Source organism: Ostrea edulis, chromosome 10 (assembly GCF_947568905.1).
Source record: "Ostrea edulis chromosome 10, xbOstEdul1.1, whole genome shotgun sequence".
NCBI classification, from domain to species: Eukaryota; Metazoa; Mollusca; class Bivalvia; order Ostreida; family Ostreidae; genus Ostrea; species Ostrea edulis.
Genome location: NC_079173.1, coordinates 37,698,390 through 37,719,796, shown reverse-complemented (window position 1 = coordinate 37,719,796; position 21,407 = coordinate 37,698,390). Strand labels below are relative to the sequence as shown.

Sequence of the window (21,407 nt, the reverse complement as noted above, 5' to 3'; positions counted from 1 at the left end):
AAAAGTGGGTAGTTATTGACGTGGGGCTTACGTGATCTGAACATGTAAGCAAAATACACTCCAATTAAGTAGAGTAGTTATCTTAAACATGAAGAGGTGGAAATGAATAAATATTATCAATCTTACACAACAGCATCCTTCATTGACATTTAGGGGCCACGTCATTGTTGATTATCACACTCTCTAAGTGACATGGGCGGTAGTGACGTCACTCAGCAGAAGAATGACATTTATATTGTCCGACATATGTCAGTATCAACTTCACAATGGCCATGCCCTACATTTTTGCAGTTACTGCCATTACACCGGAAGTAGGGGGCGTGTTTACCGATAGGGTCCAAGCTTCAGATAAAATAGTATTAACAAATAGGGTATTGTAAAGCTTACGGTACCAAAAGCTTTATTTGGGCTACGTTTTAACAGGCTGTATCACTATCTCTCATTATAACAAGGTTTTGTCTCTTCGAATTTACGATAAACGGTTTTAGCATTATCCTTTTTGTAAAATTGAAGGGATATAGACCTATGTGGTATTTGATGCTTAATTCTGTCCAAGTTGTATATAATTCATACCAAAACTTTCATGAGTAATCTGTTTAAAAAAAAAACAATAATGGATGTGTTGAATGATTAACTACTATGGAAAATGTGATAATTTTTAAAACAGGGTTCTAATCATTATATTACATTGAACTTTTCGTCGAAAATTGCATGCGATGCAGCTTGTAAATAAAAAAAAAATTAAAAAAACAAGATGGCGGCGTGATAAACTGCGCGAATAGTTAGTTTAAAGAAAGACATTTCTGGAAATAAAGGCACGATGAAACCATTTTATTTCACAATTGTCTGCAAATTTTTTGACAAGCAATAAAATAAATATATAACAAAACCCAAAGCTCCAAATCCTAAATCGTGGTGGGAGGAAAGGGGAGGGGGGTTGGTCCTGAAATTCTATTCACTGATTTCTTAATTTTATAATTCCACTATAATCAATACTATTATATAAAAGGGGGCAACCTATAGATTAAACTTTGCCGGTTAAAATAACCAACTTAGCATGAAATGATAACAGAAAAGGTACATTGTCGGGAAAAGTCTCTCTCTCTCTCTCTCTCTCTCTCTCTCTCTCTCTCTCTCTCTCTCTCTCTCTCTCTCGTTACGTGCTTGATAATCATTTTTGTCTACTTTTTGGATAAGGTGATTTACTCAAACATTAAATTTCAAAAGATAGAATCACACGCGTACATTAAAAAACAGATTTCAACAGAAAAATTAATTAGAGATACGGATTTGATATAATTAACATGTTCCGTGCATTGACACCTGATGTACATATTTTTGTCCGCGGTGTCAAAGAATTGCTTTGGTTGCGCATGCAATTTCTGGCATAGTCATTGTGCTTTTGGAGGTTGAAAATATTTATAATAAGAGGCTCATGGGCCACATCGCTCAACTGAATCACCTTGGCCCATATCTGAAGACTTTCCATATATATTTGCATGTAAAACCTTAATCCCTCTTATGGCCCCAACCTACCTCTGGAGGCCATGAGTTTTGCAAACTTGAATCTACACTACATGTATGTGAGAAAGCTTTCATGTAAATGTCAGCTTCTTTGGTCCAATGGTTTTTGAAAAGATTTTTCAAGATTTTCCCAATATTTGTATGCAAAACTTTGATCCCCCTTGTGGCCCCATCCTACCCCCGGTGGTCATTATTTGAACAAACTTGAATCTGCACTATGTCAGAAAGCTTTCATGTAAATATCAACTTTTCTGGCTCAGTGGTTCTTGAGAAAAAGATTTTTAAAGATTTTCCCTATATATTTGTATGTAAAACTTTGATCCCCTATTGTGGCCCCATCCTACCCCCGAGGGCCATGATTTGAACAAACTTAAATATGCACTATGTGAGGAAGCTTTCATGTAAATATCAGCTTTTCTGGCTCAGGGGTTCTTGAGAAGAAGATGTTAAAAGATTTTCCTAATATATTTGTATGTAAAACATGGATCCCCTATTGTGGCCCCATCCAGCCCCCGGGGACCATGATTTGAAAAACTTGAATTTGCATTATGTCAGGAAGCTTTCATGTAAATATAAGATTTTCTGGCTAAGTGGTTCTTGAGAAGAAGATTTTTAAAGATTTATTCTATATATTAATATGTAAAACTTTGATCCCCTATCGTGGCCCCATCCAACCCTTGGGGGCCATGATTTGAACAAACTTGAATCTGCACTATGTCAGGAAGCGTTCGTGTAAATATCAGCTTTTCTGGCCCAGTGGTTCTTGAGAAGATTTATAAATGACCCAACCCTATTTTTTGCATTTTTATGATTATCTCCTCTTTGAAGGGGCATGACCCTTCATTTGAACAAACTTGAAAGCCCTTCACCCAAGGATGCTTTGTGGCAAGTTTGGTTGAAATTGGCCCAGCGATTCTTGTGAAGATGTCGCAAATGTGAAAAGTTTACGACGACGATGCCGCCGACAGATAACGGACAAATTTTGATCAGAAAAACTCACTTGAGCCTTTGGCTAAGGTGAGCTAAAAAGTAATAATAAAGAATTGCTGACATGCTAAAGACATCCTAGACATCCTTAGCCTAATCTAAATATGACAAGACTGCAATTATTCACACACGGGACACATGGATATAATGATTTAATTTCTACAAAATTTCCTTAAATAGCATTTAATTACAATCAGAAATAGTAAAGTATTCATCTCTTCCTTAAAATGGTGCAATCACTTGAGGACCGCAACGTAATGTGCGCCCCCTGAGTTCAGGGGGAAATAACTCGCGCTGCACGGTGAAAAATGTATCCCATTGTCTCAAATTCTTCCATGTCCCCCACCACTGCAAAAGGTTGAAGCACAAAAGTCCCATAACTCCTGTACAATTTCTCGAATCAAAATAACGGCGCAATATGATCAACTACATATGGTGACTAACAATCCTACAAAATTTGAACAAAATCTGTATAACAGTCTTTGAGGAGTGGCGTCCATAGTGTTCCTAGTGTAGCATGTACAAATTCAACAAAGTCCCATAACTCCTGTAAAATTGTCACAATAAAAGGGCGGCGTAATATGATCAACTACACATGGTGACTAACAATCCTACAAAGTTTGAACAAACTCGGCTGAGTGGATTCGGAGGAATTGCGTTCACAAAGTGTTCCTATAGTGTAAATGTAGCATGTACAAATTCAACAAAGTCCAATAACTCCAGTAAAAATTATTGCATCAACATGACGGCGCAATATAATCAACTACACATGGTGACTAACAATCCAACAACATCTGAACAAAATCCGTTCAGCGGTTTCAGGGGAGTTGCGTCCACACAGACGGACGGACGGACACCGGTATTTCAATATCCCCTTCCACATTGGGGTGGGGGACAAAAACTAGGACTGTCCTCACAATGCACATTGGATAGTGAAAATAGGGAAATTGTGCTCTTTGGGGAATAAACACATCCCTTTGACACGAAGTAAGGCTTTATTCAAAGTATTAAAGATATGCTTAACATAACTTTTGAATATTATTTCGTGGATAACTCCTCAACATACAGTAGATGTATCTGAGCCCGTGAACGACACATTTTATCTTTTATCAACAAAATAATATCCATAGATGTCTGGATAGACAGACAAATGCACTGATGACTCCATTATACCCTCTCCTGCACTAATGCAGCAATCTCTGGGAAAGAACAGATCGTTACAAAATCTAAAATAAAAATGACTACATCCACAAAGTTGAAATAAAAACCACACACCTGTAAAATGAAAATATCCATAACGCCCTTCAATGTTAAGGTATTCAATGTATAATGATCATATTTCATATCTCATAAATAAATGGCGGGATTCTTGTAATCATGGTATCATTATGAAGGGTTTATTAAACAAAAACCATACACTAGAGGAATTTACCTTTTGGTTGCTGCTTGATTTATTTGACCTAGAATTTTACATTGAAGTCTGTAGGAAGAGCATGTCCTATCAAAATGTTTTAAAAGAAATTACATTTTCATACATATCTCTTGATATAAAGTTACATAAACTTTCTTTTTATGAAAATATGAAAACTAATCATATACCACATATTTTCTTAGTTTTACCACGGGCGAAAAACTCTCCCGAAAACTCTTTTAAGTGCCAAATAAAAAATCCGCTTCTAATCATTTACCGGTACATGAATTTGATTCACTTCACTTTCACCATTATTTAACAATATACATTTGCCTTGATTTAATTAAATCATTTAAAATTGTTCAATCTCTCTTCGCTATACACTGAATGCCTTAGAATCGCTATACAATGCCTTACAGATGGGTGTTAGACGCTGCGCATGTGCGACTTGTCTTACAAATGGGTGTAAGAATATTATCGTTTTGAGAAGAGTATCTCATTCTGTGTATATATATACACAAAATGAGGGTTGTAGTTGAACTACTAAGAGCATGATAAAATTGATTTCTCGATCTCCCGCATTAATGATACCTTTATATACATGTGCTTGTTAAACACTGTCATTGGCCGATACATATTACCCCATTATCACGCCTCAGACTAAATTGTTGAAATCTAATTGGTCAGATCTTGGTCACATGACGCCGTGAAAAAAAAAAACGTATCATGCGAGTAAAATCCGTATTGATCGAGTAATTTATTGTTGGGTTCGACATGCAACCTTGACAAAATTGGCGAAGCGATAAGTTATATGATATAGATCTCCCACATATACAGTTAGAGGTCTTCGACGTGATAAATTCGTTACACAGTTAGTTAGTGACCTGATACGGAAAAATGCATGGTGTGAAAAGAAAACCCGTATCGGGCGAGGGTTTCGCCTCGCCCGATACGGATTTTCTTTCGCCAAGTCCGATAGGGGTTTTCTTTTTCTTTCGCAGAGCCCGATACGGGTTTTCGTTTTACATCATGTATTTTTCCGTATCAGGTCATTAACTAACTGTGTAACTAATAACATGCAGGGCGTAGTAATACACTGATATGGTGAGACAAAGAACACAATTAACTGATTAAGGTCATGATGAGGACAATGATTACCTCTAGGATGTGTATGGCCATTTCGTATGTGGTGTGTACTGATTGAGATAATAACGTGAAACAAAAGCTTTTGGGCACTGATTGGTTCAATACATAATAGTATACAGACATACCGCGTGAAAATGGACTGACAGGTATAATTATGTAACGGAAGTTTTGCTTTCATAGTTTCATTCGATAAACTATTTTACTTACGGTACATATAAAACAACAAATAGAAGTACACTGTACTATACTACAATCAGTATGCTTAAAAATTTAATATTCCGCACTAATTATCTGTAAAAGAAATCTGGTAGCATACACCACGTGCAAAACAATAATTTGTCGTCGATATCTTTAAATACGATTGGTTTTATTCACTGACAGTATACATGTATACATATAAATTTATACTGATAACACATAATTATTGGTCATATAAAAGTGACCATGAAACAAAGCGTTGTCCTGATATTTGATTTTAGACACGCGGTAGTGCCAAACTTGCCCCGATCGTCGAAATTGTGTTGAGGTGTTTGATAAAACTAGAAAGTGTACAGTGGATATATATGTATCCATGTATTCCTGAATTAATGCTTTCTTCCGTAACCATATGTTTCCTGCGAAATATATTCATAAATTGAAATATTATGCAAAAACCTCGACCATCTACATTGCCGCTTCAGTAGCCTACACCCGGTCACAACATAGCCTACACCCCGGTCACAACATAGCCTACACCCCGGTCACAACATAGCCTACACCAGAGTCATAACATAGCCTACACCCCGGTCACAACATAGCCTACACCCGGTCACAACATAGCCTACACCCCGGTCACAACATAGCCTACACCCGGTCACAACATAGCCTACACCCCGGACACAACATAGCCTACACCCCAGACACAACATAGCCTACACCCCGGACACAACATAGACTACACCTCGGTCACAACATAGCCTACACCCCGGACACAACATAGACTACACCCCGGTCACAACATAGCCTACACCCCGGACACAACATAGACTACACCCGGTCACAACATAGCCTACACCCCGGTCACAACATAGCCTACACCCGGTCACAACATAGCCTACACCCCGGTAACTACATAGCCTACACTTTGGTCACAACATAGTCTACACCTTGGTCACAACATAATCTACACCCCGGACACAACATAGCCTACAACCCGGACACAACATAGTCTACACCTGGACACAACATAGCCTACACCCGGTCACAACATAGCCTACACCCCGGTCACTACATAGCCTACACTTTGGTCACAACATAGTCTACACTCCGGACACAAGATAGCCTACACTCCGGTCACAACATAGCCTACAACCCGGTCACAACATAGCCTACACCCGGTCACAACATAGCCTGCACCCCGGTAACTACATAGTCTACACTCCGGACACAAGATAGCCTACACTCCGGACACAACATAGCCTACAATCCGGTCACAACATAGCCTACACCCCGGACACAACATAGCCTAAACCCCGGACACAACATAGCCTACACCCCGTGCACAACATAACCTAGACCCAGGACACAACATAGCCTACAATCCGGTCACAACATAGCCTACAGCCCGTCACAACATAGCCTACACCCCGTGCACAACATAACCTACATCCCGTGCACAACATACATGTAGCCTACACCCCGGTAACTACATAGCCTACACCCCGGTCACAACATAGTCTACACCCCGGTCACAACATAGCCTACACCCCGGTCACAACATAGCCTACACCCCGGTCACAACATAGCCTACACCCCGGACACAACATAGTCTACACCCCGGACACAACAGAACCTACACCCCGGTCACAACATAACCTACACCCCGGTCACAACAGAACCTACACCCCGCATGCTGGGTATACTCGGTGCGTTATATTCTACAAGAATGTGCGATCCCAACCTTGGACTATACTGCTAAATAAAAATCCCACTACACGCACTCAAAATCGTTATCATAAAGGGTAGCAAAACGTCCGGCCTTTGTCGTGCCCGGAGTAAATGTCGCACTATTTATAGTGACTTAAATTCAGATTATAACGCTATTATAGTCCTTCACTCAGTTGATTGTTATTTATAAGATCAGCAACTATCACCTTATCCTCCGTGACATTCAAAAGGAAACCCAACAACAATGGTGCTATATGAAAGCATGCAATCTTGTTTGCGCAGATGTACACTTTGTGCCGAACGTTAAGAAGCCAGCTTCATTAACAGCATCCCATTGAGAATTTATCAGTTTTGAACAAGATATCTACACAATTACACGAGTTTAGATGTTCTGCTTCAGTTGTATCGTTATCGAATTCCGCGGCATGTGTTATGTTGTTTTACTTACAACAAATGACCTTACCTATGAATGAGATGTAAAACCGGAAGCCTGCCTTGCTGGGCGTCATACTAATATCTACGTCACCACACGCCTGGATTACTGTCGTGTTCCCGCTAAAACTACAAAGAGTTTTATGCGGGAAAGTCTCATCGAAATTACACATCCGACTGGTGCGCAAGTGTAGCCCGCCATCACACTCCGGATTGGCAGCTAGCCGCTCCATGTCGTGAATGATGATGTTGATATAGGAATCGTCCGGCACTTTAACCCTGACGGAACAGTCTGAAGTATCGGTAGAAGGGTAGGCAAGATTCCTGACCACGCCCTGGGTAGCGTTCACTACATGTTGTTTCTCCTCGCAAGAGATATTAGTATCTGTAATGATACCCTATATTGCATGATATGCGTCATATAATTTGTTTAGATCATTAGATATGGTCGGACATATGCTCGTTGCAATAGGTTCTCTCTCTCTCTCTCTCTCTCTCTCTCTCTCTCTCTCTCTCTCATCCTTCCCTATTAGAATGAACCTCAGTTAACGGATATTTTGTTTCATTAACGATTTTACCTACTATTTAAAATATAAGCTACTGAAATTTCAGTACAATTTCCTTCACAAATTACAGAATTATCATCTAGAGATTAGAGAATCATAATCCCCTGGGGATTCGGGTCAAAATAGGTCCTCAGTACCCCTTGTTTGTTGTAAGAGGCGACTAAATGGGGCGGCCCTTCGGATGAGACAGCAAAAACCGAAGTCTCATGTCACAGCAGGTGTGACACAATAAAGATCCCTTCCTGCTCAAAGGCCGTAAGCGCCAAGCATAGACCTAAATTTTACAGCCCTTCACCGGCAATGGTGACATCTCCATATGAGTGAAAAATTCTCGAGTTAAACAACATACAATCAATCTTCCTAAGATACGGAGACTCTACCTTGTTCTGTTTGTGACAGTTTGGTGATGTAGTAGAACTTGCTGATAAAGAACTGAATTTAAGCAAATCCCAGTTTTATGTCGCGATAAAGATCCCTCCCTCCTCAAAGACCATAAGCGCCGAGTATATCAGTAGGCCTATATATTTTGCAGCCCTTCGCCAGGAATGGTGACGTCTCCATATGAACGATTGATTGATTAATTATATATTGTTTAGCGTTCCTCTCGAGATTCTTCCACTTACCACCGCAGAAGGACTGCAAAATTTCGCCTCCGTGGCTGAGTGGTTAGAGCATCGCGATCAAAATTACACGGCCTCTCACATTCAACTTCGGCTGGCTCTTCTGCATTTGGAGGTGTATAAGTAACACATCCGTAAATGGAGACGAGGAACCTCGGATCTGAGGAATCAAAATTATATGTCCCCAGGAGTCTTTCACGCAAGTTTTACTGTATTCGGGAAATGCTTTCACTTTCAGTGTCATTTATCATTTCTATTTTATTACTGATGTGAAGCTGTTATATCAATCTCTCTAACCCAAACATTCTGTACAACCCGTGCTCATTCTATCAGGACTCAGTTGCAAGCAGATTAGTTAACTTTAACTTGCAATTCGTTCCTACGTAGATGTATGATAGCGTTAAATAAATGTCCGCCGTCAGTTAATAAAACTTAACTAACCTTTTTGCAACTGGATCATGATCTTCCACTTGATTAATTAATGCATGCTTTAATTATGATACTGAATTAACACGGAGTACCTTGAATACAGTGATAGACCACGTGAAGATTGGATCCACTCTGCTCACAGAATTTGCGAGTAGGACAGTCAGGTTTTCCCATACACATGCGCCGCATATTTTTAAATGCGAGGGCATTAGATTCCCCTGAAAGCAACAAGATGGGTTAACTGAAATAATATATCTAAGGTAAATAATAACAGATCTAAAGCAGGGTTTGAGTATGTACATGTAATATGTCGATCTGCAGTTTCATGAACAATGGAAATGATGATCAATAATTATGTTTATAACGAGGATTTGTTTGACCAATATGTGGTATTAAAATGGGTGAAAAAGTATAAAACATGAAGGCGAGAAAGTTATGGAGTCAAAATATTACAAATGAATTTTGCAGGCAAGCAAAAAGGTATTCCGGTAGACAGACTGTGTTGAACATCAGACACGGTAGACAGACAGTGTTGAACATCAGACACGGTAGACAGACAGTCTTAATCATCAGACACGGTAGGCAGACTGAGTTAATCATCAGACACGGTAGACAGTCTTTGTTGACCATTAGACACGGTAGAAAGACAAACTGTGTTAATCATCAGACACGGTAGACAGACAGTGTTGAACATCAGACATGGTAGACAGACCGTGTTGATCATCAGACAGACACGGTAGACAGACAGTGTTGAACATCAGACACGGTAGACAGAAATACAGTGTTGATCATCAGACACGGTAGACAGACAGACAGTGTTGAACATCAGACACGGTAGACAGACAGACTGTGTTAATCATCAGACACGGTATACAGACAGTGTTGAACATCAGACACGGTAGACAGACATACAGTGTTGATCATCAGACACGGTAGACAAACAGAGAGTGTTGAACATCAGACACGGTAGACAGTGTTGATCATCAGACACGGTAGACAGACAGACAGTGTTGAACATCAGACACGGTAGACAGAAAGACAGTGTTGATCATCAGACACGGTAGACAGACAGACAGTGTTGATCATTAGACACGGTAGACAGACAGAGAGTGTTGAACATCAGACACGGTAGACAGACAGTGTTGATCATCAGACACGGTAGACAGACAGACAGTGTTGAACATCAGACACGGTAGACAGAAAGACAGTGTTGAACATCAGACACGGTAGACAGACAGACAGACAGTGTTGATCATCAGACACGGTAGACAGATTGTGTTGATCATCAAACTCGGTAGACAGACAGACAGTGTTGAACATCAGACACGGTAGACAGACAGACAGTGTTGATCATCAGACACGGTAGACAGACAGTGTTGAACATCAGACACGGTAGACAGACAAATTGTGTTGATCATCAGATACGGTATACAGACAGACAGACAGTGTTGAACATCAACCACAGTAGACAGACTTTGTTGACCATCAGACATGGTAAACAGCCAGACTGTGTTGATCATCAGACAGACACGGTAGACAGCCAGACTGTGTTAATCATCAGACACGGTAGATAACCAGTGTTATTTTTAAAATCAAAATTACTTTTCTTTCTTTTTTTTTAACAAACATTTTTCTCTGAATATTTCTCTCAAACAACTTACCGAGTAAATCATTAAAGTTTGACATAATACAATTACACATTATGTGGTGGAATACAACCCCAGTAGTCCTCTGGATCCGCCACTGTTATATGCATGTATAATCAAGGTACAAATATATTACCAAGGTTTAATTCGTTCTCTCTCTCTCTCTCTCTCTCTCTCTCTCTCTCTCTCTCTCTCTCTCTCCATACCTGTCATTACATCTGTGACCTCTTTGATCAGCATAGTGCCACTCTGACAATGGAGGGGCGATAGATCCGCCTTCCCTCGGTTACATATCGTCATTGCACATTGGAAGGCGCTCTCTACAAAGATAATCCAATGAATGTTCAGTATGTAAATGGATTGAGTGGCCGATTGGATAATATCTGACATTAAAATCTAACATTTGCGGTTTTAAGAAAAATCACGATGTGGATCTATAATCATGACACATATAAAAGTTTCAACCAATCTTCTGGAGGAATTTGTATAAAAACCTTAATATACAAAAATATTTAAAAATTCCTTCTGTACTTTGATCCTTATACGTTTTATATACATAATGTAGATACACTGTTATTATAACACTACAGAAAAGGAGGTTCAAAACACTCCTCCCCCGCGCTTCTGGCGTTTGTTTTATTTCTGCTGAATACACAGAACCCACTAGCCTATGTAAATGGATTCCGAAAAAAAAATAAAAATTGATTGTTCCTTTCCCAAACGCTCGGCATTAAGAAGTGAGAATCACGGGTCTTTCGGACATGACCTCAAAAAAAAAAAACAACCGAAGGTCTTGTGTCGCGGCAGGTGCTGGCATGTTAAAGAACTCTCATTCCTACAACCGTAAGCGCTTAGCATACGTCTAAATTTGTGGTACATGTATTTCGCCTACAACTAGTAACGTCTAAATATAAGTGAAATATTATCGATGGGACGTAAAAACAAATAAATATTCTGAATTTGCTATCAAGTTTTTTTGTTGTTGTTCAGATCCACGCCTAAATATCGAATTGATATACAGTTACTTTTTCAAGACGTCAGATCCACGCCTAAATATCGAGTTTCTCAAGTTGATATGCAAGTACTTTCTCAAGACCCACGCCTACATATCGAGTTGATACTTTCTCAAGAAGTTAGATCCACGCCTATATATCGAGTTGATTTATATTTGCCTTTACTTTCTTAATATTTGATCTTATCATTAGATCACAAGTCTTTGTTCTATCATCACACGGCGCTCCTCGCCATCTAATTACTGGTGGGGTTTCTTCATCTAAACAGCTCCCATCTAAACACTCCACTGAAGTTAAACAGTAAACGAAGGCTTTCCCGAATCGCTAACTCGGTAGAAACTTGGCTTAAGTGCTTGCTGCCTCTGCATATTAAAGTTTAGATATATATTCTACCTGTATAATCACAATTCGTTCTCATGCTGTTTGTTTAAAACGATACCATGGTTTCTAAGTGAAAACCTTGAGTTGTATTTTTTTTTTTAAATATTCCCCGGTAGGTAATCAAGCGACACTTCAAAATTGGTTGTACAGCAGTAAAATTCGCCAGCAAAATAAAACCAACGAACAGATGAATACATCTCACACTTCTCGTCCAGACGTTTACTTGTAGGGTAGTGAAGACTTTGACTGATTTACTATGGAAAACAACTTTGAAATTTGAGAGAAAATCAAATTTCAAAATCAATCATTTTAACGATTAAATTTTATATTTTCATCTATTTCAAAATAAACATTACAAACTTTGATGAACAGTCGTAAAAAGTCGAATACTGTACTTAACTATGGCAAAACCTTTGATATATTTATCCACAATGATAATAAATTTATCTGATGTTACAATTCATTGAACATGCTATCTTTTATCATACATATTGTAGTATTTCCGTTTTGTTAAGTAGATCTAACCGGAAAAAAATGTTCTATATTAAATTTGTAGTTTTGAAACTCAAATATAAGATATTTATTTCCTACGTTGTATAAAACTACCAAGCTAATGAAAGTTTTAAAGCATGTGTACCAGTACAATGACGAGTATTGTATATTGTATATTAATACTCCTCAACTTCTATCAAGTTAACTGAGAAAGAAAGTTCACCTCAAATTCATGTATTACTATTTTTATTTTGAATTGGTAGACTTTCGAAAGTCTTACGAGCACAGTTGACATATCTAACACAGAATTGATATACATGTCAGTTGTGCTCGGGTGATATCACATAGTTCGTACTGGGTGCTGGAGGGCGTACTGGGTACTGGAGGGCGCACTAGGTACTGGAGGGGGTACTGGAGGGCGTAATGGGTACTGAGGGGCGTACTGGGTAATGGAGGGCATACTGGGTGCTGGAGGGCGTACTGGGTGCTGGAGGGCGTTGTCCACACAGAATGTATTTTGGAATTACGTGTAGATTTGAACCAGGTCGGATCATCAATACTGTGGGTTTTACCGCCACTTTCGACTTGGAGTGGAGAGAGACAATTTTTACAAGTCTATGTTGCCAAAAATGAAACATGTCCTCTAGGTACATATGTACTAATATATTGTGAAATATACTCCACGAGGAACGAAAAGAGAGTTAAAAGCCGAAAATGATTGACAGATCAACCCCAACCCACCCAAAATCCAGTCAAATACGTGTACAAATAGATTTGATACTAGTAGCATAAGAGTCGTTTTTAAAGAGAAGGTATTGCATGGCTGATTTTATCTTCCCTAAAATTGCCGAACTCTCGATGCCGCAATTCAATTCCGCTGATAACTCGTCTGTAAGTATGTGTATTGTATGCAATTGTATTAAAGACACTTGATACAACCAAAACAACGGATGCATGGGTATGTATGTTTTCATGCAAAAATAATGCTTACATGTATAACAAAAGTTGTAGGTAATGACAAGACCTATTTAACGACATCAAGTTTTTGGGGCCAACCCCTTTAAAAAGGGATCGGAAGGGGTCAAAACTATTTCATAGACACCTCAAAATCTATATAATAATGAATTTATAAATTACTATTGAAACGCAGTTGTTGATGATGTTTTCCAACTACTGCAGGGGTTTATAAGGGAATAATATCCGAAACTTTTATGTTTTCTATATCTTCAACGCGAAATATTTTGTAAAGCATTATAGAGCAACAATTACTCAAAATGTTTTAAATGATATATACATGTACAATGTAAGCTTCAAAATTATTCTTGCAACCCACTTAAAGGAATTCCGGGACAAGTTTCTAAAACTGAATATCCTCTATTTCTTGAAACCGAAATATATTCATATCTTTTAATCGTTGCAGAACAGAAGTTGTAGATCATGACAAGAACCTATTAAATGGTATCAAGTTTTAAGGGCCAGTCTTACAAACAAGGGGCCAAAAAGGGATCAAAAGTATTTCCTAACTAGCTAAAAATCTATAACGAATTTATGAATCATTATTAAAGTTGTTTGTGTTGATGTTCTCGAACTTCTGATATCGAAACAATCATTGGTTACGTAATGATGGATCTTTAAGGGAATAATATATGGAAATTCTATGATTTCTATCTCTTAAACGAAAAATATTTTGTAAAACATTATATAACAACAATTGCTCATACATGTAATATTATCCTAAATTAGTGGTAATTGTAACGGGGACCGTTACAGATGTTCCCCGCTCCTTTCCTTTATTTAAAGTTGGTGTCATTTATCTAGTAAGTTCTTACGGCGGCGTAGAAAGGCCAAATAAAAAAAATATTCTTTCAGATTTGTTGGACGAAGTTGCAATTTGTTCGGACGAAATAGGAATTCGTTCGGACGAAATAGAAATTCGTTCGGACGCGATAGAAATTCGATTTCCATTTCGTCCGAACAAAACGGTAATTCGTCCGAATGAATTACTAATTTTTCCGAGCAATTTGCTAATTCGTCCGAACAAATCGCTAATTCGTCTGAACGAATGATATTTTTTTAATTTGACCTTTCTACGGCGCCGTACAATGTGAGTTCTCACTTGATTGGAAAGCTATACAAGTTATACCAGTCCAATGTGCCTGCACTTCCTGGTCAGTAACCTTCACCTAGCCAATCCGTCAGGTATGCAGTATAAGTTTCAAAACAATTTATTGAAAAACAGGAAATTTATAGAAGTTTTAACTATTATTCAATCACAATTAAGCTCATGAAAGCATGATAACAGTGATTTTCGCAACGCCACTTAGAGAATCATTTCAATATATACGAATATATACAACTTTCAGACCATTTCATTAAAAAACAAAATAGGTAATGGAAGTATAAGTATCATCCAATTAAAATTTAGCGCACGTGCATGTGCGTGCTTGTGAGAAATTTGATCATACCGAGATGGTGCAAGCCTTGAGATATGAATTCAAGATAAATTGCAAGAAATTTCGATGAAACATGAGGAAATAAGAGAGAGTCCAAAATAGGTGATCCAAAACCAATAGTCAATACACGCACACATTTCAGCATTACCAATCATCTTTAATTACATTCCATGTACTTGTAGTATGTACATGTACTTATGATGTCAACATCATTCCCTTTCTTTTTTTTTATAATTTAAGAGTTACTAGTATTTGGATATTATACACTGACCAGTGTGAAGAGGACTAAGTAAGTAAGTAATATATTGGCCAATTAAAAGTGAACGCACGTGCTTGCGCGCGCGTGTATTTGATTTTGATGGCACATATCTGTAGAGAGACCAAAAATACATATGTAACGTATGCATTTGTAACATGAATTTCAAAACTTAAAAACGTTATAGGTCAATAATTGATTTTAGATGTTAGGAGTTACAACGCAAATTTAATTTAATAATTTTCGTTTTTGCTTACACCATTTATTAGGCATTAATGTTATATATCTGCAGTGGAAATTTCATTTTTATCATGTTTATGCTCCCCGACAATTTTTCAGGGGAGCATGTAGTCGCTGTCGCGTCCGTCCGAGCTCACTACCTTAACTTTTCAATAGAAATTGATCACAAATATTCCTTGGGACAGGGACTTGTCGTCCAAGGTCATTTAGGAAAGGTCAAGGTCACTCAGAACATATACCTTATACAAGGATTTTTTAAAAATATCTCAGCAGTTCTAAGAACTCAGACTAAAGTTCAAATTTCGACTTTGAAAGACCCCCTTACCCCTAGAAATCCGGGTCACTATCCTGCTTGTATTTACCATTTTGATGACGTCGTTATTTACACCGGAAGCTCAGTCCCGTGACGTCCTGCTTGTTATGTTATACGTAATTGCATTAAACTGGACCCCGGTCCCCACTTTATGGAATTGATTTCGTCTGACTTAAAACAAATGTTTTCAATTAGAACTTGATCTGAATATGCCTCGCCCTGGCGCGGGTTGGGACTATGTTCCTTAATGTATAGTTTGCTTGTGATGCTTCTAGTAGAAACTTGCAGTTCAGAAGGAACAATGGTGATAGCATGCAATTAGATCTCGCGGGAATCTCGCGGTACAGCGCGTTAATTTGCTGGAATGGCAACCATTCAAATCAAAGCAAGATCCTAATTAAATATTATTGTTTTAATTGAATTCAGGTTTCTGTAACTTAGGCTCATGATGTTTCTTTCAATTAGTTTACCCCTCACTTGAAGTTTTTTATCTCAGAGTACGAATGTCAGGAATACCGTGTTAATGCAGATCTGTATCGGGGTTGCATATTCATTGTTTATTGTATTGCTGATAGTTGAAACCCATGGCCGATTTACTGCTCTCTCCCCCTCCCCCCCCTCTCTCTCTCTCTTTCCGATAAAATGTATGTACAGGTGTAACTGACTTTACTCTTATAAAAGGAATACTTGCGCATTAAAATTTCTTACTTTACCTATTTATACTTCACATCAACTCCTACCCCCTTCCCATCGCTTTCCACCAGGTAACTATAGATAAACATATTCTAGTACATCAGACAATGACCTTTTAAAAATAAAAGTGCGGTGGCATACCCATGCATCACTACAAACAAACACACGCACACATACTATCACAGAAATTGACACGCACACTAATATTATGTCAGACACACGCACACATACTATCACACAGATTGACACGCACACTAACATTATGTCAGACACACGCACACATACTATCACACAGATTGACACGCACACTAACATTATGTCAGACACATGGACACGCACATAAGCGTATCATCATATATCAATACGCAAATTCATACGTATATTATCACACACATCATCATGCACACACACGAACTTATCATCAAGCACATGGATACGCATACACACATAAACAAATATACCATCACACACACATAGAAACATACCATCAAACACATGGACATACACACATAAACAAATATACCATCATACACACACAGAAACACACACACACACACACACACACACACACTCACACACACACACACACACAGAGAGAGAGAGAAACACACCATCAAACACATGTACACACACACACACAGAAACACACCATCAAACACATAGACACACATAGAAACATACCATCAAACACATGTACACACACATAGAAACATACCATCAAACACATGCACATATACATAGAAACATACCATCAAACACATGTACATACACATAGAAACATACCATCAAACACATGTACATACACATAGAAACATACCATCAAACACATGTACATACACATAGAAACATACCATCAAACACATGTACACACACATAGAAACATACCATCAAACACATGTACACACACATAGAAACATACCATCAAACACATGTACATACACACACACAGAAACATACCATCAAACACATAGACACACATAGAAATATACCATCAAACACATGTACACACACATAGAAACATACCATCAAACACATGTACATACACATAGAAACATACCATCAAACACATGTACACACATAGAAACATACCATCAAACACATGTACATACACACACACACACACACACACACACACAGAAACATACCATCAAACACATGAACACACACACACACACACACATAGAAACATACCATCAAACACATGTACACACACACACATAGAAACATACCATCAAACACATGTACACACACACACACAGAAACACACCATCAAACACATAGACACACATAGAAACATACCATCAAACACATGTACACACACATAGAAACATACCATCAAACACATGTACACACACATAGAAACATACCATCAAACACATGTACACACACATAGAAACATACCATCAAACACATGTACACACACATAGAAACATACCATCAAACACATGTACATACACATAGAAACATACCATCAAACACATGTACATACACATAGAAACATACCATCAAACACATGTACACACACATAGAAACATACCATCAAACACATGGACACACACACATAGAAACGCACCATCAAACACATGGACACACACAGAAACATACCATCAAACACATGTACATACACATAGAAACATACCATCAAACACATGTACATACACATAGAAACATACCATCAAACACATGTACATACACATAGAAACATACCATCAAACACATGTACATACACATAGAAACATACCATCAAACACATGTACACACACATAGAAACATACCATCAAACACATGTACACACACATAGAAACATACCATCAAACACATGTACATACACACACACAGAAACATACCATCAAACACATAGACACACATAGAAATATACCATCAAACACATGTACACACACATAGAAACATACCATCAAACACATGTACATACACATAGAAACATACCATCAAACACATGTACACACACATAGAAACATACCATCAAACACATGTACATACACACACACACACACACACACACAGAAACATACCATCAAACACATGAACACACACACACACACACACATAGAAACATACCATCAAACACATGTACACACACACACATAGAAACATACCATCAAACACATGTACACACACACACACAGAAACACACCATCAAACACATAGACACACATAGAAACATACCATCAAACACATGTACACACACATAGAAACATACCATCAAACACATGTACACACACATAGAAACATACCATCAAACACATGTACACACACATAGAAACATACCATCAAACACATGTACACACACATAGAAACATACCATCAAACACATGTACATACACATAGAAACATACCATCAAACACATGTACACACACATAGAAACATACCATCAAACACATGGACACACACACATAGAAACGCACCATCAAACACATGGACACACACAGAAACATACCATCAAACACATGTACACACACATAGAAACATACCATCAAACACATGGACACACACACATAGAAACGCACCATCAAACACATGTACACACACACATAAAATACCATCAAACACATTGACACACACACACATAAAATATCATCAAACACATGAACACACACAAAAAAACACCATCAAACACATGGACACACACAAACATACATTATTGTACCATCAAACACATTGACACACACAGAAACACACCATCAGACACATACACACACCATCAAACACATGTACACACATAAACACACCATCAAACACATGGACACATACACACAGAAACATAACATCAAACACATGTACACACACACACCATCAAACACATGGACACACACACACACACACACACACACACACACAATACATTACAAACATGAAGACTTATTTAAGAAATAACGCACTTTATTAAGTATGCTGACCGAAAGTGACGCAGTCCATGCCCTCATATATTTTTAAAAAATAAAAAAATATTTATATCAAACTTGGATTTTCGTCGGATTTTTCAGCTGTTAAAATAGGCATTCTATGTTTAAACAATCAAAAGCATTGTCACACGGATGGACACAATCCACACATGTTCACACAGTTGGCCACGCTCATTCAAAACTATTATTACACCTGAAGGGCACGCACGAGCACACACATACATACACGCACACAGTCATGGTTCTTTTCATCACATATAAAGATAGCAACATTCACTTAGTTGATAAATTACCCCTACTATTCCACATATTAATTTTATCACCCATAATTTCAAATTCAATGGAATTTTATAGCTGATAAATGCGAAGTGTCTGGGCCAAACTTAAAAAAGATGCTGCTTTTCAGTTAACAATATCTACACTTCTTTGTGGGGGTGGGAGTTACTTTAGATCAAATCCTTTATTTCCTCCTTATTAAAGACTTCAGACGAAAAATGTTTTCTAGCACCCAGTTGTTGTTTTTTTATGTACATGCATAGGTGTGTCTTAGACACTATTTACATTTTATCCCAGATTCCTTGTGCTGTGTAAACAATTTGTTTTGCACTTAGTAACACTAAGTTTTAAAAGCATTCCCGTTGAAAGAACATAATCATTTTATGTAGAATTACAGCGAAATACTGCATCAAGGTCACGTGCTGAATTGAGGAAAATTACTAGAAAATGCCCGTTCTGTGGGATCCGCGCGTGTACTTTTCTTTCTGACTTATCGATACACCCAATACAGATGCGCTTTTAAAACCTTCAACAGACATACATCCACCTGGTCGATCAATTAGAAACGCTTCTTTATAAATACTTCATCTCAAATCTTCAACACGGGCACCTTGCGGTCTGCAAACGAATAACTCCTGATAATCTCTCTCTCTCTTCTCTCTCTTTCTCAGTATTTGAAAATATTTTGATAAATTAGAAATACGAGCAATACAAAATTGATTAAAAAAATGTTACGGTCTACAATATGGAATTGCATATAGAAAATTGACCGTGAACAAAATGAGGTGTAACCTTATCACTGCCGGGGTATACCTGTCGCATTAAACAGTATGATGAGCGACCAAGATTAATGCTGGGCGACCAAAATCAGATATGCGCTTTTACGATTTAAGATCTGAAATCACGATATTACTAAACGTTTTACATACGTATAGATATAATTGCACCGCAATCGTAATGGAGTATATTATATTTCAATGATATATAAATATATGTATATACCTTCTCCGGAGGTGATGGCCAAAGTAATGTCCAATGAAACCAGGAAAATGATTCCAAACATCTCTCTGGGATAGATGCAGCCGACAACAGATTTGTGTGATATTTTCCAATAAACACTTGTTGATGTTTGTGATTTTTGAGTTGCGTGCTTATATTTTTTTCTTTAACCTCTTGCAGACGATATTTGATCACGTGACTTTGTGTGAGCGATGAAATATGCATGTTTTTTACTCCTCCGTCATTTCGAACTTTACATAATCGGAACTTTATCTTAAAAGCACTTGTGGGTTTCAGATAAGGGGAAAACATTTTAAAGTGATGAATCTGAAGAATTTTATACCAACTTTCCTGGTTTGATCCTCTCTGATGCGGTTTCAGAGCCACGACACCGGACATAGTTCCGAAGTGACAGTGCTTAAAGGCTGTTCCCCATGTTCACATAATGCACCTTGTGTATGTGAACTTCATCAAATGTAAAGTGGTTTCGCACTTAAGGAAATTTGATACATACATACTGATATTCAAATATCCAAAAATATTAATGTTTGTCACAAGTTTTGTATATTTTTAACTTTCAAATATTTATTTGTAAAATCCATGTCTTGATTTTTTGAAAATATCTGATCAAAATATTACGCTTAACAAAATACTATTCCAAATAGGTTTTCGTTTTTTA

At 37.8% G+C, this 21,407-nt stretch overlaps 1 protein-coding gene across 2 annotated transcripts in view; it reads right to left on the bottom strand.

Annotated features, from left to right (window-relative positions):
• LOC125665990 (uncharacterized) overlaps positions 1 to 20,949 on the bottom strand; it is a 28,868-nt gene extending 7,919 nt beyond the window's left edge. The window contains exons 1-4 of one of the 2 annotated variants that reach the window (XM_048899038.2): positions 20,732 to 20,949; positions 10,894 to 11,007; positions 9,134 to 9,259; positions 7,458 to 7,811 (exon numbers count right to left, since the gene is read on the bottom strand). In XM_048899038.2, the coding sequence (XP_048754995.1) occupies positions 7,458 to 7,811; positions 9,134 to 9,259; positions 10,894 to 11,007; positions 20,732 to 20,792 (655 nt within the window). In that variant the 5' untranslated portion in view covers positions 20,793 to 20,949. The remainder of the gene's footprint in view (positions 1 to 7,457; positions 7,812 to 9,133; positions 9,260 to 10,893; positions 11,008 to 20,731) is intronic. The other variant, XM_048899039.2, reaches the window with a different exon arrangement.
• Between the last annotated feature and the right edge of the window lie 458 nt (positions 20,950 to 21,407).